This window comes from Mixophyes fleayi, chromosome 5 (assembly GCF_038048845.1).
Source record: "Mixophyes fleayi isolate aMixFle1 chromosome 5, aMixFle1.hap1, whole genome shotgun sequence".
In the NCBI taxonomy this organism is placed as follows: Eukaryota; Metazoa; Chordata; class Amphibia; order Anura; family Limnodynastidae; genus Mixophyes; species Mixophyes fleayi.
This window is the reverse complement of record NC_134406.1, coordinates 169192491-169220185: the sequence shown is the minus strand read 5'-3', so window position 1 is coordinate 169220185 and position 27695 is coordinate 169192491. Positions and strand designations below refer to the sequence as shown.

Below are 27695 nucleotides of genomic sequence, written 5' to 3'. Positions count from 1 at the left end.
CTCCATCACCTCATCCTTCATCTTCATCGCCACATCCTTAATCTCCATCGTCTTACTGTTCTGAAACCTCTCGATACACAACGTTTCTGCTAAACACCTTATCGCTGTGCTCAATCAGTCTTCCTTGAAGGCCAGTATTCATAACCTGCACTTTCACATATATATATATATATATATATATATATATATATATATATATATATATATATATATATATATATATATATATTGCAAAAAAACAAGATACAACAAATGGCGCTTTGTAACAAATCACCAATAGTCCAGCAAACAAAAAGTCTATGTTCTTCTCAATAAACACTCCCCATGTGCGGGTGGCCGCCAATCTTCCTTAACCAAGCGGTGTAGCATGGAAACAACCTATAGAAGAAAAATGGAGGAAGAGGCGCACAATAGTGTAGTATGTTGGTAAAATGTTGGGATCACACAGAAACCCACAATAGGACCGGGAACACCAGTGGAGAAGAAACCAGCAAATGAATGCTGTAATCAAACACCCAATGTAGAGATACAAGTTACAACTTATTCTCAAATAAAGGTGGCTATATTCACAGTATTTCCATATAATATATGTGAAAACACCCAGGACACATTTATGTAGATATATGCGTACCAGATAGCGAAACTTTACAGTTTGTTGATGTAGATATCCTGCAGCTCATCAGAAACAGGTTACATGACTGGATACACAACTGTCAGCCTCAGAAATAGGGCACACAAGGGACCATAGATGTGATATCAAAATAGTACACTTTAATAATAAAAATGTAGTAACTTACAATTCAAGTAACAAACACAGGGATCAACTCCCAATGCAGTGTAATGGCAGTAACAGCTTCTCAACGCGTTTCGTCTGTCTCCACAGACTTCATCAGGAGAAAAAAGGACAGTACTAGCCCTCTTACCAGCAATTCTATATATAGTGCGCCGCGCCATTTTGCGCATGCGCACAGAGACTCGGAGTATAGACTTATTGCGCATGCGTCAATCGGCGCTTTATAACTTATAGACATGCAGGCAGAATCTAATGCCCTCTAGTAGGCTGATTGAATGTAACAATACCTGTATTAGCAGCATGAAAGACCAGTAGGTTCCCCGCAAATTAATAAGAATAATGTACACAAATGCACTTACCTATTGCGCATGTGCCAATCGGCACAATAGAGCTTAAAGACATATACATAAAGTCTAGTGCCCTCTAGTGGGCACAATATTACCTCTATCAGTGTATTCCCCACATATACGCAACAATACATATAAAACAATTGCACATGCACAAACATGGCTTTAGCTAACATCTTATTGTGCATGTCTAGAACGCTAGATATTGGACCTTATTGATCCTTTATAACGCCCATCTATATTGCGGCACATGTACATAACGCTTGAATAACATATTAAAAAATATATATAAAATACAATAGTCACTAATCTAATGAACCTAACGTTGGCCCCTCACCGGCCATTCATCATATAAAGTGACAAGGCTAACAAATGCCGAGATTAAAACTAAAGTGCATTCAAAATACTAGTTTGATTGTATTGCAGACTCAATTAAAAAAACTCTATTATAAAATAGATCACTCAATTATGAGAGAGAACACTCACTTATAAAAAAGGAGTAACCTCAAACCCCTCATTAAGTCCATGTGGTGACAATGTGTTCGGCGTATAAATCCAATACATTTCCCGCTGTGCGAGCTTCTTGGCCAAATCAACTCCCCTTGGACCCAGGGTCACATGCTCTATAGCTAAAAATTTAAGACAATTCGGGTCTGATTGGTGTACATCCATAAAGTGTTTAGGTACAGAATGATTAGTTAATTTGTTTTTAATGTTCCTCACATGCTCCTGTATACGCAGCTTGAGCATTCTTTTTGTTTTGCCCACATAACTAAATCCGCAGGAGCATTCTAACAAATAGATCACAGATGACGTTATACAGTTCATGAGACTGTTAATAGTATAACTCTTATTCACCTTAAGGTTTGAGAATGTTTTGTTATTATTGTTCATATATCTGCATATATTGCAATGATTGCATTTTATGCTTCCTTTCGAGCTTAAAAAGGTAGAAGGAGTACTGATACTTTCCTTGAGCATACTAGGAGCTATCATATCTTTAAGATTGCGACTCTTTTTAAAGATTATATCTGGTCTATTAGGTAAAATATCACTTAAAACAGGATCTCTCTTAAGAATGTTCCAATGCTTTGAAATCACTGATTTAATTTTACTCTCACCATTGTTATAGCTCGTAATAAAAGAAACTCCTTCTCTATTTTTTCCTTGTTCTTTCTTAGTATAGTTTAACAGTGATGATCTATCCACATTTTCAACCTTATTACGAGCTCCTGCAAGTAAACTTTTTGGATACCCTCTTTCCATAAATCTATCTTGATATACCGCCAGTTGTTCACTACATACTGTGGGATCACTACAGTTTCTCTTGATACGACTATATTGTGAAAACGGTATATTTGTCTTCCATTTATGTAAATCGCAACTCTTAAAATGCAAATAACTATTTGCATCCACTTCTTTAAAAAAGTTTTTAGTAGTAACTCTACCATTTTGTTGCATTAGAACAAGGTCCAAAAATTCCACTTGTAAAGGATCAGACTTAGCTGTAAATCTTAAATTAAGATCATTATTGTCAAGATAGCTTAAAAATTCTTCCAACAATGCAGTACTACCCTCCCAAACCATAAATATATCATCTATATACCTTTTGTAGAATTTTATATTATCTTTAAATTTTTCAGATTGGTATATACACCTCTCCTCCCATTGACCCAAAAATAAATTAGCAAAGCTAGGGGCAAAAACAGTCCCCATAGCAGTGCCACATGTCTGCAAATAAAATTGATCTAAAAATGTAAAATAATTATGAGTCAAGATAAAATCTATTAAAATACAAATAAAGTCCTTATGGGCATCTGTAAGATCATTATCCCTATTCAAAAAGTATCTAGAGGCCTCAATTCCTTTCTGATGACCTATTGATGTATACAGAGCCTGAACATCAATTGTTACCCATATGTAGTCAGGATGCCATAGAAAATCATTAAATAACTGAAGGACACTAGTGGTATCCTTCAAATAAGACCGTAGTTGTATAACATACTTCTGTAGAAACAAGTCCACATATTGTGAAGCCCGAGAAGTAATAGAATCTATTCCGGCCACTATCGGCCGACCTGGTGGATTCACCAGGCTCTTATGAATCTTGGGCAAGAAGTAAAATATGGGCACTACTGGATAGTTCATTATTAAGAACTGATATTCATCTCTAACAATAAGCCCATTGTGTAATGCTACAGTCAAGATATCCCTTAGTTCTGAAACAAAGCCATCAGTAGGATCTTTAATTAATTTCTGATAGGAGGATGTGTCATTTAAAAGACGTAGGGCTTCCCCTACATAAGCCTCTCTATTCATGATCACCAATCCCCCTCCCTTATCAGCTTGTTTTATAACCAAATCCTGATTAGTTTGCAGTTCCTTAAGAGCTTTTACTTCTTGTGGTTTCAAATTGTTAGAACCATAACTACTTTTGGGACCATTCTCATTGGAATCTGAATTACACAGATCCTCAATTACTAGAGTCTGAAATATTTCAATAAAGCTGCTTTTGGACTCCAATGGGTAATATTTTGAAGGTAATTTAAACCCTGATTTTGAAATCCCTTCATAGTTAGTCAGAACTGCCTCATCTTTTCTTAAGAAGTGCCTTTTTAATGTCAGTTTCCTGACAAATTTATTGATATCAATATATAATTCAAATTTACTAGGCCTCTTAGTTGGGGCAAAGGACAAACCTTTTCCCAAAACTGAAATTTCTGAGTTAGTCAGTACATGTGAAGAAAGATTAAAAATACCTTGCGTCTTCAAATTCACCCCTCTGTCTAGGCTAACCTTCTTCTCTGAGGTTTTGCGACTCCCTCGCTTACCTCTTCGTCTATCCATCTGCGTTTTAATGGGGAAGCTCGCTTGGTATTTTCCTGTAACAGGAAATTTGGCTTTCCCGTGCAGCTGAATCGGGCGATAAAAAATCCTCTATATCGCTTTCAGCCCTATCCAGAGCGGAGAAACGGTTCCTATATGTATTGGTATTCATCTGCCTCCTAGTTGGAATATTCCTTGGGGTGAAAGATCTCCTTTTCTGTGGAACATTTGTCCAAGACTCAGAGGTTTTTATATTCATATTTGTCTCACCATTATTCCTATACATTTTAGTCAGAGTCTTTTTCCAACTTTTAATTTTATCTTTGATGTAATCATTCCTATCTCTGGCGTACTTTCTCTCTTTAATTTTAGCTACATCCAATTCAACCCTATTCACTTTCTTAATTAGTACTTGTTCATTGACCGCAAAATCTTTGTGGTCTTTAAATGCATTCATACTTTTCTCTTTTTCCTGTATTTCCTTTTCAACCACCAGGACCATTCTTCTTTTTTCTTGAACAATTATCTGCATCAACTTTTTAGAACACTCATGGAGAACCCCATCCCATTCTTTGATGAAATTCGGATCGCTAGAGTTAAAAGTGGGGGATTTGTTAATACGGAGGCCTCTCGGGACTCTATCTACCTTAATATATTGCTCTAAGGTTTTAATATCCCACCACAATTTGGTCTCTTTAATAAGGACCTTCTCCAGGTGTGTGTATATATATATATATATATATATATATATATATATATATATATATATATATATATATATATATATATATATATATATATATAATACTTTATTTGGAGAGTAGTTCCAACAAGCAGCAAGTTGCATGAAACCTTTCAACATTGTAAGGACATTAAATCTTGCTGTTGTGTAAATGTGAATATATTTTTCAGCTAACTTATGAATGTTTTACTACCTATTGGTGCCTAAAGTACACTAAAAAGATAGTTTGCATTGATACACAAGATGTAAATGCATTTAAAATTGAAAATGTTATCTAATATAAAGTGCTGGCCAAACAACTTAAGCCAGGCAGACATTTTCAAAGCCAGTCTAGTAGAATTTTCTGAACATATTAAACATTGAACACATTTTTCAAAGGAAAAAAACAACAATATTTGTCCACAAAGTGCTAGTCTAACAACTTCATTGAATAGAACAGAGGCGCTGAGAACATGGCACCTAGGTACAGCACATGGCAGTCCTCAGGGCTCCTAGCAATATGAAAAGTTGGAAATATCAAATCCATAGAGAGACTGTTGAACTGAGACCGCTCCAGTGTGCACTGGCTGGAGAAATACTGGTCTGTGTAGTAGACCTGAAAAACGGATTATGGTTCTTTGCTCCAAAGAAGGGGTTGCCTTTAGAAGATTGAGTATTGGTGATATGTTGGCATGACTTTTAATGAATGGCAATTTTCTCGTCAATACTGCAATATACATGTTTGTGAATTGTATTTAGTGAGATGTGTACACATAAATGTGCAGAAAGTTATGGGTTCTGTATTATTGTATTGGTTGCAACATCTTTTCTTGTATTTAGGACGCAGATGAAAGCCCACTCTTCAAAGCACAAAAAACACAGACTTACTACATGTCCGTTATGTGCTCAAAGATTCAAGAACATTAGCCAATTGAATAGACACCAAAAGCAATTCCATCACAAGAAGAATAATGGCCAGTGTAAGAAGGGGAAACGGAAAGTAGAAAAACATATCGGCGTCTTTGTTACAGATGGTTCTACAAATCCACAGTCTACTTCAAAGAGAGACTTCACTTGTGACATCTGCAGTAGGTAAGTGAATTTATATTCTTTCACCATTATTAAGGTGGGGATTTGAAAGATTTACAGTGTATTTTTAGTTCAGGAGAAGAGTTTATATTAGGGATAGATGCATAATATTGATAAATAGACATGTTGTGAACATGTAATTAAAGGATCCTTGTAGTGGACCTTTCAAGTTTGCAATCCAAATGGCAAACCCTGGTATATGTCAGGTCCTAAAAAGTTTTGGGCATTCGCGCTGGAGTTTTATCCTTCTTCAGCTTCTTGTCCATCTACCCTTTTTGCTTCCAATTTTTTTCACAGTGAACTCAACATATCTCTTACAGAGGTTGGAATCTGTTTCTAACCAATGCTTCTTGAGTTCTTTGACCCATTGGTATAATGTATAATTCTTTTTTTATGCAACCTCTCATGTTAGGAGTACCTTTCACTTACATACGCCATTGGTGTTAAACGTAAGCAATACTTGGAATTATTTGAAAATTGCATAGTTATAATTGGGAAATTCACAAATTAGTACAGTTATTTTATACAGGACCTAAATACAAGTTGACGTGTATATATGTGTATATATATATATATATATATATATATATATATATATATATATATATATATATATATATATATATATGATAAAGATATAAATAATCTCTACAGATAAATATGTAAATATTTTAGGAGCTTATCAGAGCATGAGATCTTTTGGATTAAACCTGTCCACAAGGCCAATCATGCTGCATAGTGCAAGTGTAGAGTGTGGTCATATTGAAAGAGACCCAGCTGTTCTGCCCGCTGGCCTGTGACTGAATCACTTGTGGCATAACTAGGGCCTGTTGTTGCCGACTTCCGTCCACATTTACCAACATGCCCGATAAGATACTATGGATTTCCATCGGACTTTAATTGGGCATTACTCCCTGCTGGGCAATTTTCTAGAATTCCACAGCATATATGACCAGCTAAGGTTGTTGCAATAAGGGAAGCATTTTCCTATACACAAGACTTGCTGTCCATAATGCTGTTGAACTGCACTGGCAATTTTTTTAATTTTGTGTGCAGATTTACCCATTTGTCTGCAAAGCATATTTCAAGGTGCATACCCCTGTTCTTGGAACTGCCCCCAACTCTGCAAGTCCATCTGAAGAAACCCAAGGTGCTTTAAATCGCTGCAGGTGTCATAATTTTCACATGTAAAAATTTCCAATTGCATTGTGGGTTCATGCTTTACATTTTCCTAATGACCCTTAATGGCAAGTAGCTAAATCTATATGTGTGTATATATGTATGTTTGTGTGTGTGTGTGTGTATATATATATATATATATATATATATATATATATATATATATATATATATATATATATATATATATGGTAACCCGTGCATGATACTCATGCATTCTAGTCAAATCAAGCTACTTAAGGTGTTAAAAAGGTTCTTGTCATGCATTTGGGCCTAGCCCAGGCCTCCTCAGGGGAAGAGCGTTACTTCCCGACGCAAGCGCCCTTTTTTAACGTGGTTTTGTCCACATGTCACCACCTCATCATTTTTCTCCATCACCTCATCCTTCATCTTCATTGCCACATTCTTCATCAAGCTACTTAAGGTGTTTAAAACTCCCCACTGTCACCCCCAGCAACCACCAACCACTCCCAACTGTCACTTCTCCTTCAAGAAATATATAGGTCAGTGTATAACTCTGCCCAGCAGGTGGCGCTGCAGCTTGTTTTTTTTTTCACACACGCCACTAGGCATTTATATAGTACAAGTTAACCCGTGTATGATACTCATGCATTCTAGTCAAATCAAGCTACTTAAGGTGTTAAAAAGGTTCTTGTCATGCATTTGGGCGATAGTCCAGGCCTCAACCACCAACCACTCCCCCACTTTCACCCCCGGCAACCACCAACCACTCCCAACTGTCACTTCTCCTTCAAGAAATATATATATATATATATATTTTTTTTTTAAAATCTTTATAAACACTTTTAACAATTAACAAATTAAATGAACAAATTAAAAACATCTTAGTATACCAAATTTCAGCCCTTTCTAGATTTTTTTTTCCACACACACTAAGAATTTAGTAGGTCAGTGTATAACTCCGCCCAGCAGGTGGCGCTGCAGCTTGGTTTTATTTTTTCCACACAGACAGACTGACTAACACACGCCACTAAGCATTTATAATATATATATATATATATCCTCATGCAATTGTTTATTGCTTCTGTATGTGTTTGTATGATGTAATTGTTATGTCTATGTTTTCTGTATAGCTGACGGTACGGCGCTGAGGAATCTGGCGCCTCATAAATAAACATGACAATGAAGATATATATTCTGTGTGTTCACTGAATAGGCCTATTGAATCTGTATGTGGTGAAGCAGTGACTTGTTTCAGCAAATGTAGTTCCATTGAACTGTATATATGTGGACTTTCTTTACTTTTTTTTTTTATTATATTATCATTACTTGTAATTACATTATTTAGTGTGCTTACATGCTGTGATTAACAAATTACTTGCATCTTGCCACTGTTTAGTATTGAGAGTTTTTCTATGGCTGACCATAATACCTATGATATTTAGTGCTTGTATTTTGTTTTCAATTTAGAACAGTACATGGTGATAACTAATATACATACTTTCCATTAGGTGTCAGTAAAGAACAAGCTATCTACAATATATGTTTTGTTTGGTTGTGTTTTAACATATTTCATACTAGTTAGAAGGCTGTCAAAATGACAGAAAAATATAAGATTAAGATCATGTTGGACCATTTTTTGGTAACTGTTACATTCTGCATATTACTTGTCCCACAAATGTGGAATCAACTACCAGCTCAAATTCTTTCTTTTTTTTAACACAATTCCTGTTTTACAAATATTTCTTTATATACCACATTACTTGCGTAAATCTCCTTATAGTCTTATCAATTTCCCGTTTCATGTCACCAATAGTTTTGATTAAAAATTTACAAATACTCTACTAACATACAAGGCCATCAACAAGATTGCACAGACATACATTTCCTCACTTGTCTCGAAATATCTCCCTACTCGACACCTCCGTTCTGCACAAGATCTACGTCTCTCCTCCACTCTCATCACATCCTCCCATTCTCGGTTACAGGATTTTTTCCGGGCTGCACCTACTTTGTGGAATTCCCTCCCACCCACAGTAAGACTTTCCTCTAGTCTTCAAACCTTCAAGCGTTCACTGAAAACCCACCTCTTCAGACAAGGTTATGATATTCCTCAACCATCATCTTAATTTCCCTAGATTACCCTATTGCCATCCTCTACACTGCTAACGCAAGACAACAACCTTCTGACCAACATTGCAACACACACAGCCCACTCAGTACTTTTACCTTTGCAGTCTGGCTGGTCCATTGTGCAATATGATGTAGCACATGCCCTTGTGTTTCTAACTCCCATTGTCCCATAGATTGTAAGCTTTCGAGCAGGGTTCTCTTACCTCTCTGTCTGTATGTATTACCCAGTATTGTCTTATTAATGTTTGTTCCCAATTGTAAAGCGCTACGGAATTTGCTGGCGCTATATAAATAAATGTTGATGATGATGAAATACTGTTCATAGGACCACCGTTATGAGCATTAATATTTGTTTCATCAAAGTCACCAACATCAAGAAAGGCGTGACATCTTGTTTGCTGACTTTGTAGGCGTTGACGTGATATTACCTCTGTCCTGTTCAGTTACTCCCACAGCAGACATTTGCCTGTTAGGTGGCATCGCAGTTACACTTTGTTGCTTAAATGAATTTAGTATATCCTTATTAATTTAATGCAAAGTGCAAATAAAACAAATGGATAGAAAATTGAGTCAATTTGAAATGGCAAAGGTCGTTCTAAATGGTAACTGCCACCCAAAAAACTTAAATAATCTAAACAAACAAAGGCCAAGAAGTGAGAAATATATAGTCAGTAGGAATAGTCAAGTACACACGAGTCATTTGTAAACATTTTTAAAAATTTGTGTTTATAAAGGAGAGGAGCAACGTCACACACACACACACACACTTTATAGTTAGGTTTCCTTTCTGCCATTTTGTAAACCAGTTACAATGGGGTCAGTTGACTACATTAACATGGTTATAAATATATTAATGATCATGGATTGGGGCTCCTTGTTTTTTTTTTGTTTTTTTTTATAATCCAATATATTTTATATTGAAAATATAGTGTTACAATATCACAAATTCATATTATCACAAAGCTTGTCTCAGTAACATAGTGTACAGGTTTATAAAACAACACATATTGTCTTTTCACATCAATTCATTCTCTTCAGTCCCTCTAGTAATTTAGTCTGCTGTGAGTGGACACAGTGAACAGACACATGTAATACATAGAAGATTTTTTTAGAAATGATTGTTTATTATGGTTTTGTTCCTTGCAGCCTAGGCATACCCCATAGCTGCCTCCCCTGTAAATCCATTAGGGGAAAGTACTAAGACTGTCAGTATTTACTGTCTGCAGAGTTATCACAACTGCATTGCCCTGGATAATGTATGAATCCATATTCCGTTAACGGCGGATATGTCATCGTCCTCTAATTATCCGTTACAAGTTCCAACATCTCCCTGCTGTGTTCTTTACTAGACTTGCAGATCTGAAACCTGATGTACTTTGCAAACATGCCTCTATTTTGTGTCACATATCTTTAGCTCTAAATATAAGGTGTGAGAAGTCACAGGATTCCCCACAGGTTAAACACAAAGTGCACATAAATTGTTAAATTCATAGGATGCGACTATTCCGCAGTTAAAGTAACAAGCTATTTTTTGTTTTTTTTTATTTTTTGTTTTTTTATTTCGCTTTATAGTGTAAACATAGTTATACAGCAGATGGTCAACCATTCTTAAGGTTCCAGGCTATGTTTGCAGCTGGTTTCTTCAATATCTACTTTATTGGCCACTCTATGGTGGTTTATTTATAAAGAATTTAGTACATGTTTCTGAAAATTATTTGTAATTCTTTTGCATGAGGTAACTCGAGTTTTGCAGATAGTGGTAATTTAACACTTATTAAGATGTGAATTAGATGGGACAGAAATGGCTATTGCAGTCAACCGGCCTGTCTGACATTTATATGTATGGTGCCATGCAGATGGCAGTTAGTTTTGGCTACACTTTAGATCAGCTCTGTACCCTACCTCCCACATAATCACTTCTCATAAATATAAAACCGAAATTACATAGGAGTTACCATCCATTCCTCCTTTGTTAGTCTCCTATGCAGCCACTGAATATGGGGAGAATATGCCCTGGCTTGGTTTCCAGTAGTAAGCATGATGCTAAAAAAAACAAGAACAAACTCCCAGCTACACATAGTTACTCCAAGATGGCGAATAACCACAAAAGATGCCCAAACAGCGCGAAAGCAAAAGCTTTCTGTAGAGCCAGAGATTGAAGAAAATGAGTGGGGGGAAGATCGTGGTTGCCAGAGGCTGATTGTATTAGGATTTCTGCTATGACTAATTCATGCTTCATGTCTCCACCACTTGCTGTCTCTCCTCACTACAACTGTACTGCAGCTCCAATAACTGCACATAAATGCCAGTTGTCCATGGATCCTTTATGGATAATGTTGCTGTCTTACAGTAGTCACACACACTTTCCTCACACTTATTCTGCTACCTGTATCAAGTGTTTCCATGCATTCTAGATTGTAAGCTAATTTGGGCAGGACCATCTTTACCTTCTGTTTCATGTCATTGTATGTAATTTTTTTGTTTTGTGTTGACCTCCTCACTCTATGGCTTATTTTTTTTTTTTTTTTTTTTTTTTTTAATCAAGTAATTTCTATTGTAGAGTTTAGCCAAACGACATAGTATAATGAAATAAAACAAATTAAACAAAACAAGATAGTCGGACAGCATAAATAGTTATATGATGTTGGTGAGTTTTGATTCAAGCAGAATGTATATGTGTGTGTGTGTGTGTGTGTGTGTATGTATGGGTGAGTGTATGTATATATAATATATATATATATATCTATATCTATATCTATCTTCACTTTAAAAAACTTGCCATCAGCTCCCACTATGAAGGAGAGTTTAGAACTGGATTAGATTTTAATAAAGTGGCTGTTCGGGAGCTACAGCCATAATGCACAGAGTAAAGAGGAGGAGGATGACAATTCAGAGAAATAGAGTTTAAATATGTCTAGTTCAGACCTGTGTAGTTTGTATTTTGAGGAATACCAGGGTGACCATATGTTTTCATATTTGTGTCTTTCTGTATACATATACCTTTCATGATTCATGGTGTCATTCACAAGAACTTTCCTTTTTTGTAAACCAGGGGCTTCCCTTGTCATTCACTTGCGGGCTATAATAACCTTGGCTAGGGTTGTGAGGGTAAAGATATATTGACAATGAGTTTTAGAGAAACTATCATCCAAGGAAATACCCAATAAACATATCTTTGGTGTAAGAGGAGGAACCCCATGCACCGTATTATAAACACATACCCGTACCTTGGTCCAGAAATCGTTTACTTTTGGGCATTGCCATAGCAAGTGCCAGAAATTGCAATCCATTGACCCACACTTTGGGCATTCAGTCATGTGTTCTCCCAAATTCAACCAGTGAACAGGGATTATTTTAGACCCTATATAATATGTGTAAATTAATTTGCTTTTTTCAAACTTCTTAGGATATGGGACCATTCTTCCTCTGACAACACCCCTACATTAAGTTTCCATTTTGCTTTAAGGGGTAGTAGACTATCAGATGCGTAATGATAATTTAGTTCCACTAGATGTGTATTCGTAAATTACATATGGGTTATGTGTTCTCATAATACCAATATTGTATTTTTCTTTTAGTCAACAATGGAATGGTTTTAAGGAGTACTATCCTCAAATATGTATTTCTCAAACACTGTCATCTCATCACTGATGAGACCATGGGTGGAATGGGCCTATCACTCTGTACACCCTTCTAATTCAAGAGGAGTTTCTCGTCTCACTTACGCCTCACATTAGAGTACTTACAGTTAGACCCTTATGGCAGATTTGTATTTTTGCGAGTCCTCCCCAATTATAATACTTGCTGTCTACATCCGACCCCCGTATAATACCGAGGTGCTTTGAGCCATGAAGGACGCTGATTTTCCATCTCCTGACACCAGTTGTATGTATGGGCGATTTTAATAATGTCACCGATCCTACACTCGACAGGTGGAGGGAGGCTTCTGAGCGATTACCATCAAAACCTACTGCTTTATCTAGGCTCCTTAATGAGAAGGAACTTGTAGGTGCTTGGAGATTGTAAGTTTCCTGTTAATCAATTACTTATAATTCTCGATCGATCTCTCTCGATCGAATAGATTTCATCCTTTTTTCCTCTAGATTGTTGTCCTCAGTGTCCTCAATAAAATACTTGTCAAGAGGCATTTCTGACCATTCTCCTGTAATTGTTCAAGTTGACATTGCCACAGAAAAGGGTATACGTTTCTGGAAACTACATCCGGCTTGGTTGGAGCCAATGGTGACTGGTTCAGATCTTATATTCTTGTGGGAGGGATATTTTGGGGACAATAATATTGGCAATCCAACACTTATATGGGATGCCTTTAATGCATTCATGCGGGGTATGCTTATAAAAAAAAAAATAGCGGACACTAAAAATTCTAATAGACATAGGGAGTTAGAATTGGAACAACAGTGCAAGAAGCTTGAATCTAAATACTTGCTTTCCCGTACAATTGAGGATAGGGTTGGATGGTTGAGTATACAAAGTGAGTGGTTGGATTTTTTTATTCGACAAGGCTAAGAGGCGGCGATTATTTACTAGACATTCCTAATACACGAGCAGACATGGGTAATGGGCATAGGGCTTGTGTGGTTTGGGAGGAGGGCGTGAATAAGACAGTCATAACTATCTTTTGATCACAACCATGTAAAACATTTTACGGGAATGGGTATTGCTAGCACCTTAATTACTATAGTGCGTCTTATGAATCCAAGGTAATTTATACAGAGGTGCAACTTAATACATATCTGGATTTCATCCACCTTCCTAGGCTGTCTAACGAGTCTTTTGCCCTCCTAGATGCCCCCTCTCAGCAGAAGAGGTAGAGTTGGCAATCACCTCCTTTCCCAATCACAAGGCCCCGGGAGTGGATGGCATTCCGATTGAACTGTATAAAAAATGTAAAAGCTTTTTTTTTTTTGTCCCTCACCTTCTAACTCTTTATAATAGATTACTGAAATCTAATACCATTTCCTCTTCAATGTCTGAAGCATTAATTGTAGTTTTACCAAAACCTGGCAAGGACCTCCTTATCCTGATTCCTATCATCCTATCTCATTGTTTGGGTCGGCTCCCTCTCTGAATTTTTTGTGTGCAGGTGCTATCTGGGAATGCATGCATTTCATTGATCCTTCATTGCATTGGCCATATTTCCCTTTCAGACATCTAAACTCTGGCAGTGAATCTAGCTGAGGCCTGGGCGCTTTTTTGTGACCTTTTCTTGCATTTATAAGCTGTTTGTGTATAACCTAATAGTGCATCTATCAACATCTGTGCATAGCAGGTGCCACTATGGGTAAGCACACTGCAAGTAGTACTGCTGCTAGCAGGTTGGAGAAATATCCCAGTTCGAACTCCTCTGTAGCCTCGAGAGGGGTTCCTGCGTCTGAACTGCAGGTGCCTCAGTCTTCCAAGGACTCAGATTCATCTACAGATTCTGCCACTACTTTGCAGGAGGTCCTGAAAGCTATCACTGCCTCTGAAAAGAAGGTAATGGACAAAATTGGAGAGGTGCAGGTTGATCTGTCATTGATGCGACATGATTTTCAGAAGATCCAAGAGCGAGTTGCAGAGACGGAGGCTTGCATTTCCGTTCTTGAGGACAGTACAACTCCATTACCTCAGAAGGTTGCTGGCCTGGAGGCTCAGATGGTGTCTGTTAAGCAGAAGCTTTCGGATATGGAGGGCCGCCTCAGGCGCAGCAATGTTCGGATGGTTGGTCTTCCTGAAAAGGCGGAGGGGGATGCTCCTGAAACCTTCTTGGAGAACTGGATGATTCAGACATTCGGCAGAGAGGAGTTCACGGTCCAGTTTGTGGTGGAGAGGGCACATCGGATTCCGGCTCAGAGGCCGCCTCCTGTTGCGCCGCAGCGCGCATTCATTGCTAAAGTGCTATACTATAAAGATCGGGATGCTATTCTGCGTCTGGCTCGGATTAAGGGCCCTTTAATGTATGAAAACCAAAGAGTGGTGGTGTTTCTAAATTTCTCGGTTGATGTACAAAAAAGCAGAGCTCAGTTCATACAGGTGAAGCGTCGCCTCTGTGAGATGCAATTGCCATACGCTATGCTGTTTCCGGCCAGGCTATGGGTGGTTGCTGATGGAACTACCTTTTTCTTTGACTCTCCGTTGACTGGATAGGCGAGCTCCTAGAGGTCCTCGCCCGGATTGAAAATGTTCCTGCTGATGTATTGGCTTCCTGGAATGAACTGATGTAATTTGATTATTGTTTGGTTCAAATAGCTAAAGTATTTGAGACCGTTTTTTCAAGTACATAGCTTCTGACTTCCGTTTATGTATGTTGAAATGCTTTTGATTTATGTACAAGTTATTTAGCTATTCATGAAGGTGATAATTTGAGGGTGGTATTCCTGATGTTCCCTGATATTTTGTATCTATTGATCGGATGGTCATGGGGGATGGAGGAGTAGTGGTGTAGGTGCATGGGCTGGGGGGCTCTCCTTGCTGTAAGGGTCAGGGTCTCCTTCTCCTCTGATAGCATATACTAGCACGTGGGGATAGATGTGTGGGTTGTTTGAGGAGATGGGGGTTGTTGTAGTGGGCTCCAGGTATGTCTGAGTTGGGGGTGGATCTACAGGGAGGGGGGTTGTTTGGATAGGGTAGGGAGTGTTGGGTTTAATAAGGTGCAATGCAGTGTCAAAATGTTCTTTTCTATGCAAATACTTTCTGATGTCGAGGTTAATTGATATTGTATGTGTTATTGTGGCTGTCTGGTGGCTGGGTGTCTGCCTGGGTCTGGAGGGGTTTCGTTTTGAATTGCATCATATGTATTCCCTGGTGTTATGGCAATTGGGAAGGTGAGTAAGGGTTCCATTAAATTGACCTGGAATGTTCGTGGTCTAAATGATCAAATTAAACGTTCTTTGGTCATATCTCAATTAAGAAAATATGAAGTGGATGTTATATGCCTCACTGAGACTCATCTAGTGGGGGAGGTAAGCTATTGGCTCTTAAGAAACCGTGGGTTGGATGGGCCTATCGTGCTACTCACACCTGCCATTCCAGGGGGGTGTCTCTCCTTATATGTAAAAAAGTTAACTTTGTTTTGGAAGAGGTGGAATTTGACCCACTGGGTAGATACGTTATTTTGAGGGGTACTTTTGATTCTACTCGTATAAATGTATTGTCAGTCTGTCCAGCCCCCCTACAGTGGTGAAGTTTTAAAAAAATGTAGTGATTGTATCTCTCTCCTGATACTCCTGTGATTTGCTGTGGGGATTTTAACAATGTGTTGGATCCTAATTTTGACAGGTGGAGGGAGGTGAGAAATACTATGCATTTTGGAAAGTTGAAGTTTGCTGATCTGGTGGAAGAGATGGGCTTGGTGGATGTGTGGCGTTTGAGACACACGGCAGAGATTTGTTTCTCTTGTTACTCTACTTCATATTATGCCTTTTCCCGAATTGATTTGGGACTTGTTTCTAAGAGGCTGCTGCCGGCAGTCCTGGATGTTGCATACTTACTGAGAAGGGATCTCAGATCATTTTTCCTTAGTATTAACTTTAAAACTTAATGTCTCTCGCGGCCAAGCAATTTGGAGACTTTTTCCCTTCTGACTGACATTACTGAAGGATGGGGACACAGAGTCTCAATGGGAGGGTTATTTTTCTATTAATGTTCATACAGCTGATCCACCTTTCATTTGGGATTCATTCATGGCCTTTTTAAGAGGTTCTCTAATTAGAAGTATTAATCGTTTTAAAAAAGAGTCCAGGCTGCGAGGTGATATGTTAGAGAGGGGGGTTTTACAGTTGGAGGAGGTGTATCTTTCTTCTCATATGGCATCTGACACACAGGCTTGGTTAGTGATACATCAAGAGTGGTTAGACCATTTATTAGACAAATCGAGGCGTAAGTTGTTATTTGCTAGACATACCCAATATTTTGAGGTGGATAAATGTGGTAGGTTTTTGGCGTACTTGGCTAGATCGGAAAGACTGTAGTGGCAATTATCACGGATACCTTGGATGTTGTGCATAACTTGACTGAAGAGATTAGTGAAGTTTTTTATACATATTTTAAAGATGTGTATGCATCTAGAGCTGAATATTCTGATTGCGATTTAGACTCGTACTTGGCGGCTGTTTGCTTACCAGAGCTTAGTGCGGCTAGCAGGGAGAGTTTGGATTTGTCGATCACTGATGAAGAGATTGTAGCTGCAATATCCTTATTTCCAAATGGCAGGGCTCCGGGTGTGGACGGGATCCCTATAGAACTGTATAAGAAGCATATGGTTTTTTTTGTGCCCCGCTTGCAAGAAATGTTTACAAGTTTTAGAGATTTGGGTTCTGTATCCTCGTCCATGTCTGAGGCTCTTATAGTTCTTATTCCTAAAGTGGTGAAAGACCCTTGTCTCTGCATTCATACAGACCTATATCCTTGTTGACAACGGATGTTAAAATATTGGCAAAGATTTTGGCGTCTCGTTTGAGTCAGGTGATTGGTGAGATTGTACATTCTGACCAAACTGGTTTTATGCCGGGAAAATCTACGGCTATAAATTTGCATAGGCTTTTTTGTCCTCTGCAGCTGCCCTACTCGGCAGAGGAGGAAGCAGTGGTGGTGTCGCCAGATGCTGCTAGGGCCTTTGATTCTGTGGAGTGGAGGTACCTGTGGCCGTTGCTATCGAAATTTGGGTTTGGGATGGTTTTTGTCCAGTGGGTGTGATTGATTCAGCGTAATATCCAGCCTCAGATTGATTATCTTTAAAGCCGGGTTCGGGTGTGGAAGCAGCTGGCACTAACAGTCACAGGTAGAATCAATCTGGTTAAAATGATAATTCAGCCAAAGTTTGTGTATGTTTTGCAGCAGTTGCCGGTTTGCATCCCTCATAGTATATTCCGTTCTGTTGATCGACTCATATCCTCATTGGTGTGGGTGGACAAGAGAGCACGAGTGAAGCTTACTACTCTGTTGTTCTCGGGGATCGTGGGGTCTGGCTCTGCCAAATCTGCGACTCTATTATTTTTCTTCTCAATTGGCACATAGTGATGTATGGTTGCGGTCGCTCGGATCTTCATGATTTCTTAGTCTCTGTGACAGGATCTAGACATTTACGCATGCAGTTCCTTTTAGCTGGTAGAAGGCCTAGGGACGATCCTCCCTTGCTGACACAGGCCCTGAGGCTCTCGTCTTGGATTGGGGGTGAATCTGCCTATGATCTGTGTACTCTATTTTGGGATAATCTGGACTTTGGTGAGTTTGTAAAGATGGGGGGAGCTGGAGCCTGGCGTATTTATAATATAGAACATATTGGACAACTGTATGTGAACGGGATACTGTGTTTCTTGGAGCAATTACGGAGGTTATATGAACTACCTAGGGGTTACTTTTTCAGGTATTTGCAGCTAAGACATGCCTTGGCCTCGCAGTTTCAGGGGGCCGCCCCAAGTCTTAGTGCAGATCCTCTCCGGGTACAGCTGTCAAGGCTAGGCCCAAGACGGCAAATTTTGTCCATGTATTAAACTTTGCTGGAGGGATCTGGTGCGGGTGGCTTGCCGGAATTGCGACGCCTGTGGGAAGGTGATCTTGGGGATATTTTAGTGATAAGACATGGGATATTATGTTGTGCAGTCCTAATCGGGTCATTGCTTCTGTCAAATTTTCTCCAGGTCCAGGTTTTCCTTTTGCATAGAGTGTATTTTACCCTTCTCCGGCTCTCTAAATTTAGCGGTGGTCAGTTGGTTCTGTGTCCTAAGTGTGGGAGTGAGAGGAGGGACTTTTGGCATATGCTCTGGAGGTGCCCATTGGTTTCCTACTTTTGGAGAGAGGTAGGGGTTTGTATAAATCGACTGGAGGCGAGAGTGACTGCCATTACGCCAGGACTATGTATATTTGGTTTAGGCTTGGACAAGAACATCCATAAGCTCATTAATACTTTACTTATGCTGGAAAAGGTGGTTATCGCTAGGAAGTGAATGGCTCCGGAGGGCCGGTTTTGGAAATTGGATTGATCTTGTTAATGACACAGTAGGCCATGAGAGATTTATGTACACCAATAGGAACCTAGTTGGTAAATACGAAAAGATCTGGTATAGATGGAGAACGTCCCACTATGTTACAGAAGGATTGAGGGAGGTGGTGCTTTCCTAATGCTGTGTTTGGGGCGGGCACCCAGCCACTATCACTATTAATGTCAATGTTTTTTGTTTGTTTTTTTTGTAATTTTTATTATTATTGCCTCATTGCATGATGTATTTTAGGCAGTTCGTACGGATTGCCTTTATTTCCTGAAGTATAATGCATTTTGATTATATTTTTATAATCCTATGACACTGCTTGTGCCCCTCCGTGGGCTTAGTTTTTTGTTTTTATTATAGCCTAATGTTATGGGCTTTTTTTGTTAAAAAAATAAGAAAAAAATGCAATAAAAATAAATAAATAGTAGGCTAATTCCTCACTGTGTTGGTGAATTAGGCTGCAGCTTTAATGCCTGTCTGAGAGAACAGTCACTGCGCTGAGTCAGATTACATGGTTAGCTTCCGCGAGTGAGATCATATTTGGCTCGTTCTTTCTCTATCTCTCTTGTGTAGCCACGAGTACAGCTTTCATGAGATAGAAGTGCCAGCAAGGGAAAGTACTGAGACTGTGATCATGTGTTGTCTGCAGAGTTATCACAACTGCATTGCCCTGGATAATGTATTATGGTCTGTTACAAGGATTCTTGTATAAATTCATCAGGCAAATGTGTTCCTCACATTTGATCATGAATGTTGCCTCTCATTCCTTTGGTTTGTGTTTTTATGTCCTCTGTTTAAGTCTTTACCATATGAATCTTTGCTGATACATGGTTTACGTTATGATTTTTTTTTTCATTCTCTTTTTATTTTATTTGTGCATATAAACATGTACAAACATCTGGCATCTTTGCATGAAGCTGTATGCTTCACCGATAATGAGCTATTAAATTGAGAAGATGGCTATTAAATAGGCAATTCACATACATATTGTGAGACTTTTCATTTAGTGAATTTGGTTGCAATTACATTCCAGTGATTTCATTGTAAAGAAATGTTGCAAATATATTTTTATGTATTAATCTTAAAAGACCAACAACATCTGGCACTGTATTTAATACACACAGGTTCAGTATTGATTAAAGTTTTATTTTGTAGAACTTATTTTTGTATTTAATGATATAAGCCAATAGGCAACTGAAAGGAGTGGGGCATTCCAATAGAAGAGAGCAGAATGTGATAGGCTAGTTATGGTTCATGTGAAGTCATGTGCTACCATCTTCGATCTGGAAAGTTGCACACTTATCCAGAGTCTCACAGCCAATCACTGTAAATATAGATATGCACTTTAACACTCTCTGAATGCTACAGGGACCGACCCCTGTAAGTAATGCAGAAGGGGCTCATCTCGACTGGGGAAGCTAATTACAGAGCACAGAGGGAATTTGGTAAGGTTTACGTTGGGAGGTGCATTTTCAGGTAATAGTTTAAAGGTTAGGGAAAAGTCTATTGAGATAGAGTATTCAAGACTATAGGCTCCATATAGGTCATAAAACGGTTTTGTATTTAATATCCTTGTTTTGAGGTCTGTGATAACCAATCAGATCATTAGATTTTGTACAGGATCATAAATGACTGAACATGAATGTACTGATCTCGTAGAAGTCAATAACTTGTGCAATTGTTTAAGTAACAGGTTGTTGTCCTGATGCAAAGAGGGGCATGGAGATGAGCCGTGAAGACAGACCTCGATACAGTGGAAGGAGCAGAAGTGTTGTGAGGTTCCTGCCACTGTACTGATGAGAAACTATTGTGTTGTCAAAAATACTCCTATATGAAGTGGCAGTCATGCACCCAACTTATCAATTATTGATTGGAAACTTTGACAAGTATGTAGCATTCCGGTAATAGAATTTGGGCCATATTTAATGCAGGCAGCACTTTAAATCCAAGTTTCAAAGAAAGCATGTCTATATATTTTACATTTATTCATATCCAGTCTATATTCAGCATTGGCTTTGCAATAAAACTCAGGCCAGGTATAAGGGTGTGGCAAAGTTTGGTTTTAATGTTTCATCATTCTTTAGGAACTTGTAACGTGTAATGACTACATCTGTGTACTCTAGGTGGTATTTCCCCTGAGCTTTTTTCTGGGTTGGATGAGGTGTGTATAGGAAGTAAGGAAACATATGGAGAGTGCCAGGAGGGGATTGTAATACATGATAAGGGGAGAGTAGAAGGCAGAGAGCAGGGTGAACGACCACTACGAAGAGGAACTTATGTAGAAGGGAAAACACAGCTCTCATGTGTAAGAAGGCAAGAAACTATGAAAAGACGTTAAGCTCAGAGGGCGAAGCAGAGAGGAGATTGCAAGATATAAAGGGACAGATGCAGTCCACATAGACAGGGTGATACAAGAACTGGAGCCATGATAAATGTATATTTGTTTCTGGAATTCTTGTTTGTTAGTTGTTGTGCCCACTTAGCTGTTACCCAATCATAGGTGCAGCTATTGCACTGCTATCCAGCGCAGACATTCCTTATCGGCAACATTTCTCATTTACAAAGCACAAAATAGATGAGATGTAGCACAACACACTTTGGTATCATTGTGTGCTTTGATTTGTGCAAGTCTGCCTAGTTTTCCCCTTAAACAAAGAGCTCTCATCCTGTACTTCTAATGAAACACATTTTGCTACTTCCAGGAACATTTTCGGGAAAGAAGCATTTCAAGGCTCACTACGAGCAATGTGAAAAAAAACACCATCAAACTCAAAGTGGCCTGTAGTAAACAGTCACAATGTTCTCTCTCATGTCTACTTTAATCCATACATTAAGCTCAACAAAGTTTTAATTTTGGAAAAACTGGAACGTTTTTCTTCAAAAGGAGGTGGTTATAAAATGGTAGAAGGTTGCATTTTATGACCTTTAAACATTTGCACTCTTCAGATATTTCCACCTCTCCATGACCACCACTTAGGAGGACAAAAGAAGTCCACTATACATATTTATCACACATCGCCTTTTTAAAAATACAAAAAACTATTACTGTGTAGTTAACTTGCTCTGGATTCTAACTACTAGAAAAGGAAGCAGACATTGTATATTGATTGCTATGGGTTACCACACTTATTTCTTGGACCAGTTTTGATTTAAAAACAACATTTTGTTTTTCCATTACTTGTCGTGAGTTTATGATTTAAACAATTGATTATTCTATATTCAAAGTAAAAAAAATACGTGCAATGGCTTCATATTTGAGGCGTTCCATTTTTGTTTTTGTTTTTTTTAGGTTTCATGGGTTTGTATTAATGGGTGGTGGTGTAAGACTGACATATTTTGGATGTATATATGAATATTGTCAGTTTACAATGTGTGAACAAAGTTGTAGATTGAAGCAAGGTCAGGTAAATGTAAAGCACCCATTAGGGTTATTTTTAAGTTAAAATAGCCTAGCTATCTGCAGTCGTTGGTTAGATGAAGGTACCTGCAGATGAGGAAATCTGTGATCAGGACCACTTGTGCTGTATTCTAAAAAAAAAATGCTGACATTAAGTCAGTAATACAGCAATAGAGGCTTCTGCTGTATACTCATTCCCACACAATGCCATCACCTGAATGCAGAAGTTAAGAGATTTTCTTCATTAGTGGAAGCAAACGTTTGAATAGTTTATCTAATCAATCATTGCAGATATCTAGTCTATATTTTAATTGCAAATCTCCCGATCCTAATCTACCATGTTGTTAAGCAGATTTGACCGTTAAAATAAAGAGAAAAGGATTATACATGGGTACTTTTTTTGAACCTGTTGAAAACTTGATGTAACATATCAATTACAAATTGGAGGCGATGAAAAACAAAACAAAATAGAACCATATGTCATTATTGATCCACTGTCCAAAAAGAGACTGTTAGGATGTTGTGGTCGTTTCTGTTGGTGGTTGTTTCTGTTGGTGGTTGTTTATTTGTATAGTGCCAACACATCGCACAGTACTTTCATTCACATCATTCCCTACTCCATTTGAGCCTTTAGTTTAAATTCCCATCACCCAAAAACACGCACATATGCTAGGGTCCAATTTGTCTGAAGCCAATTAACCCACCAGTATATTTTTAGACTGTGGGATTAAACTGGAGCAGTTGGGAAAAATCATGCAAACACTGGGTGATGGTGCAAACTCCACACAGACTCTGCCAGTGTCACCCAGCAAATTGTGAATTATTTCCTAGTTCTATCTAAGGGTTACTGACTTTAGACCATACACTTGCATGTCATTTTATGTCAGCTGAGCAAGCACTATGACTGCTCTGTCTCACAATGGAACAGAAATATGTATAGGAGGAATAAGGTTATTACAAAATAACTTCTGTTCCTATGTTTTATTGAAAAGAGATTTCTTTTTTGTAAATAAGATATATTTCCTTTTTAGTTTTCATTGATAAAGTGAAATGATTGAGAAGAATGTGTCTATTGCATTCATTAAATGTTGAATTACTTTTTTTTTTCCCATGCCCCCTGTATAGTGTGTCTGGTTTCCACCAGTCTATAGATGACGCTAGTAATGATCTCATCGACTCTAGTTAAATGAGCTTATTGTTGTGACAAAGTTAGTTTTCTCTCCTGCAGGAAGTGTTCATCGAAATTGGCACTACAGAGGCACATGGGAGTGCATGCTGGAGAAAAGCCATTTCATTGCCAACATTGCGAGTATAAAACCAGACTGAAAGCTTCACTGAAACAGCACATGAGAATTCATACTGGTGAGATGAATGTGAACAAATAGCTGACACTTAACCATACATTAAAAAATCTTTTTTCTTTTTGTAATATATTTGTCTTGGGGACAAGGGCAAAGTATATTGTACTGCATAGAACATAAGTAAGTGTGGCTCACTCCTAATGAAAAGAAATTGGTGTTAAGATGTTAGCTTTGTGCTTCTCAGGATTACCTAACTATTGGTGTGGTTTACAGCTCTCGACGGGTCTCTCGGGAATATTTGGTACTCGCCCATTGCTTCTTTTTTCGTGTGCACCATTAAAAATACACAACAAAGCTGCACCAGCTATCAAGAGTAAGGAGAACATGCTAAATCAATTCCTCCATTAAGAAAACAATGCAATAAAACATTTATTTTGAAGTTTAGTGGAAAGAACTCGCAGTACTGTAACAAGTATAGTTAATAGCCTGTTCACATATTTCTCCTGTAGGTGATCTGTTGCATTTTCACACAGATCAGACACAGAAGAAGCTTCGGCATGCACAGAGACCATTGACCATTATGCAATGTGTTTTGGGAGATTGAATACTAAGCAAACTGGTGCATATACTAGTTTTCCGCATGCAAAGTCTGTTTTGCCCTTTTCATGTTTTGATCCGTGTGCCCTGAAGAAATGTCTTTGTGAATGTACCCTAAGATATAAAATGCCAAAAGTTAAACAAAGACTACTTTTATATTAGTATTTTTTTAATAATCCATCTGAAACACATCTTTTCATGCATTTGAAAATCTATAATCTCAGCTTTTGTAATAGAAGGACTGCCATGTTTCCCGAAGTCTGTTGCACAGTGCTGTACTGTATATGCTAAGAGCAACCACATAATTGTCATAACAATCAATTTTAGTCCTAGCATTTTGAGATTCCAGTCAATTGGAGCATAATTGCATAAACATTTGCAAGAGCAGTTGTTTAGGAGCACCTCTTGTGCACACACACAGGGTTAAATAATTCCCAATCTGTACTGTGCTGCTATAACGTTTGATTCCCAGGAACCAGTGGAGTCTGATATGCTAGCATTACCAGTAAATGAAGTGTATAGTAATTATCCTACTAATATAACTTACTAAAAATTTAGTAAACTTTGTTTGATTTTTCTAAATGTAGCAAGAAGACCAATAAGCCCATACTTGCCAACTCTCCCGGAATGTCCGCTAGGCTCCGCATTTTGCGAGAGTCTCCCGGACGAGTGTGGCAATCTCCTGAATTCTGCCCACTTCACTAGGAAGTGCCCACTTCCTAGTGAAGTGGGCAGAATTAGGTCCCAAACGCGGCAATTCCCAGTGAATCGCTGCGTTTTGGCCCCACGTCATTAAGTCACAGGGGACGGGTCCAAAAATGACGTGATTTTTGGCGCCCTGCCCCCTCACGCCCACCTCCAACGGCAGGCTCCCAGAAGAGAGCTGAAGAAAGTTGGCAGGTATGAATAAGCGTCATGGATTTGTCGGCAGGCTTTCTATTAAGACCATGGTTTAGAAAAGAGAAGGCTCATTTTACCCTTTAATTATAGTTTTCATTTCTTACAGTCTGCTGAGTAATGTGCATATGCAAAACTGTTTTTGCTGTAAACCTTGGTTTTTTTTTTATGACCACGAGCCACCACTTAATTTCTACGCAATTGTGTTTTTGTGCTGTGGCTTTCCATCAGATTGTTTTCAATTGTATTTTGGAACATTACATTTATGAACTGAATTCCTTTTTATGAGGCAATAGGAGAGGACAGTGAATTTATTATGAAGCAATGAATGCTCCTTTTTATAGCTGTTATGTATCTACATTTGTATTCATTTTATATTATAATGGCAGTATGAGTGAACATATATTAATGGAACTGCAAACTCCTTTTCTATTTTCCCTTTGTATTTGTGCACAGTATATATCAGTGTTGTTATTGCATTTTTTTTTTTTAGCATAGGTTTACTAACTAAGCAAGCTAAACACAAATTATGTTTCCTTTTTTTTTTTTTTTGGTCTTTCCCACTATCATGTAGTCTTCAAATGGTACCATATCCTAGGTCTATGCAGTTACTGTAGCTTATTTTAACTGGATCATATCAGTGTGCAGTGTATTCTGTACTTGTATAAGAGAGTAATCAGACCATTCTGTCAATCCACATGCACCCAATTTCTCATTTAAATTTCTATGCTCTATTTACAAGTAAATGGACCCATGTGCAGGATTGATGGACAAAAAAATTAATTAAACTCTAATTGTAGTGGCACACAGAAGAGTTGAATGTACAGTACCATTGTTATCAATATTCTGCATACCTGGCAGTAGTCCCACATTTAGCAAGGCAGTTCAGGTTCTTGATCAAAGGGGATATGGTTGTGGCTAAAATACTGTGGTTTTGGTGGATCAATGTTGCTACCAAATTTTTCCTAATTTTCCAATTGTGAATGTTGTTTCTTATGTTTTCTGTTTTTGCTTTGTGCCATTATTATGGTATCCTTACTTTAAACTCAGTTTATGCACATTAGCCTGGTTATTTCTCTTGGGAGCATTTTTAACTTGAACATTTGATTGGATTGGACAGATACATAAAAAAAAAACCAATACATTCTTCAATTGTGCTGGAATCCCAGTCTAAAATGTAAATGTCTTTGTAAATGAAGATAGATGGACACACTTGGGTAACAGGATTTCATCTGTATACAGTGTACACAGAACAGCGTGACTTGTCTGTAACACATCCAGACTGAGGAACAACAGGGTGCATGACCCAGGAACAGATAACCACGCATTGCTTAGCAACCTGCCGTAGTCTGGTATACTCCATGTGAAATCATCTCTGACTGTTGTAACTAGAGATGGGCGGGTCCGGTTCTCCGAGAACCGAACCCACCCGAACTTTGGGTATCCGAGTACCGAGCTGAGCAGCTCGGTACTCTCCCGCCAATTCCGAATCCAAATCGAGGCCGAACGTCATTGTGACGTCGTCGGATCTCGGGACTCGGTTCTCGCGATACTTCAACTTTATAAATACACGCCTCCACAGCAATCCATCGCCATTTGACAGAGGGAGAGAGCAGGGTGTAGTCATAGGCTAATTAGAGCAGGGACAGAGAAAGAATACAATATTGTTCTTGCAATTGCTCTAACCAAAATCGCTAGTGCAGAGAGGAGGATAGAGGTTTATTATTTTTTCTTCATATTTGGCACTCCCCAGCGCTTTTGGGTTGTCCCCCATAATTGTGCATTAATATTTCTGGCTGTCAAAAGTCATATCTGTCAGCAGTATCTACTCAATAAATGTTAGCACTCCTCAGTGTTTTTGGGGTGTCCTCTCTAATTGTGCATTAATATTTCTGGCTGTCAAAAGTCATATCTGTCAGCAGTATCTACTCAATAATTTTAAGCACTCCTCAGTGTTTTTGGGGTGTCCTCTCTAATTGTGCATTAATATTTCTGGCTGTCAAAAGTCATATCTGTCAGCAGTATCTACTCAATAATTTTAAGCACTCCTCAGTGTTTTTGGGGTGTCCTCTCTAATTGTGCATTAATATTTCTGGCTGTCAAAAGTCATATCTGTCAGCAGTATCTACTCAATAAATTTTAGCACTCCTCTGTGTTTTTGGGGTGTCCTCCCTAATTGTGCATTAATATTTCTGGCTGTCAAAAGTCATATCTGTCAGCAGTATCTACTCAATAAATGTTAGCACTCCTCAGTGTTTTTGGGGTGTCCTCTCTAATTGTGCATTAATATTTCTGGCTGTCAAAAGTCATATCTGTCAGCAGTATCTACTCAATAAATGTTAGCACTCCTCAGTGTTTTTGGGGTGTCCTCTCTAATTGTGCATTAATATTTCTGGCTGTCAAAAGTCATATCTGTCAGCAGTATCTACTCAATAAATGTTAGCACTCCTCAGTGTTTTTGGGGTGTC

The 27695-nt window shown here is 38.3% G+C and overlaps 1 protein-coding gene across 2 annotated transcripts in view; it reads left to right on the top strand.

Annotated features, from left to right (window-relative positions):
• Window positions 1-27695, top strand: part of LOC142158756 (uncharacterized) — a 49250-nt gene that overhangs the window by 8310 nt on the left and 13245 nt on the right. For both annotated transcript variants that reach the window (XM_075213003.1, XM_075213004.1), the window contains exons 4-5: window positions 5528-5779; window positions 23661-23794. In XM_075213003.1, the coding sequence (XP_075069104.1) occupies window positions 5528-5779; window positions 23661-23794 (386 nt within the window). The remainder of the gene's footprint in view (window positions 1-5527; window positions 5780-23660; window positions 23795-27695) is intronic.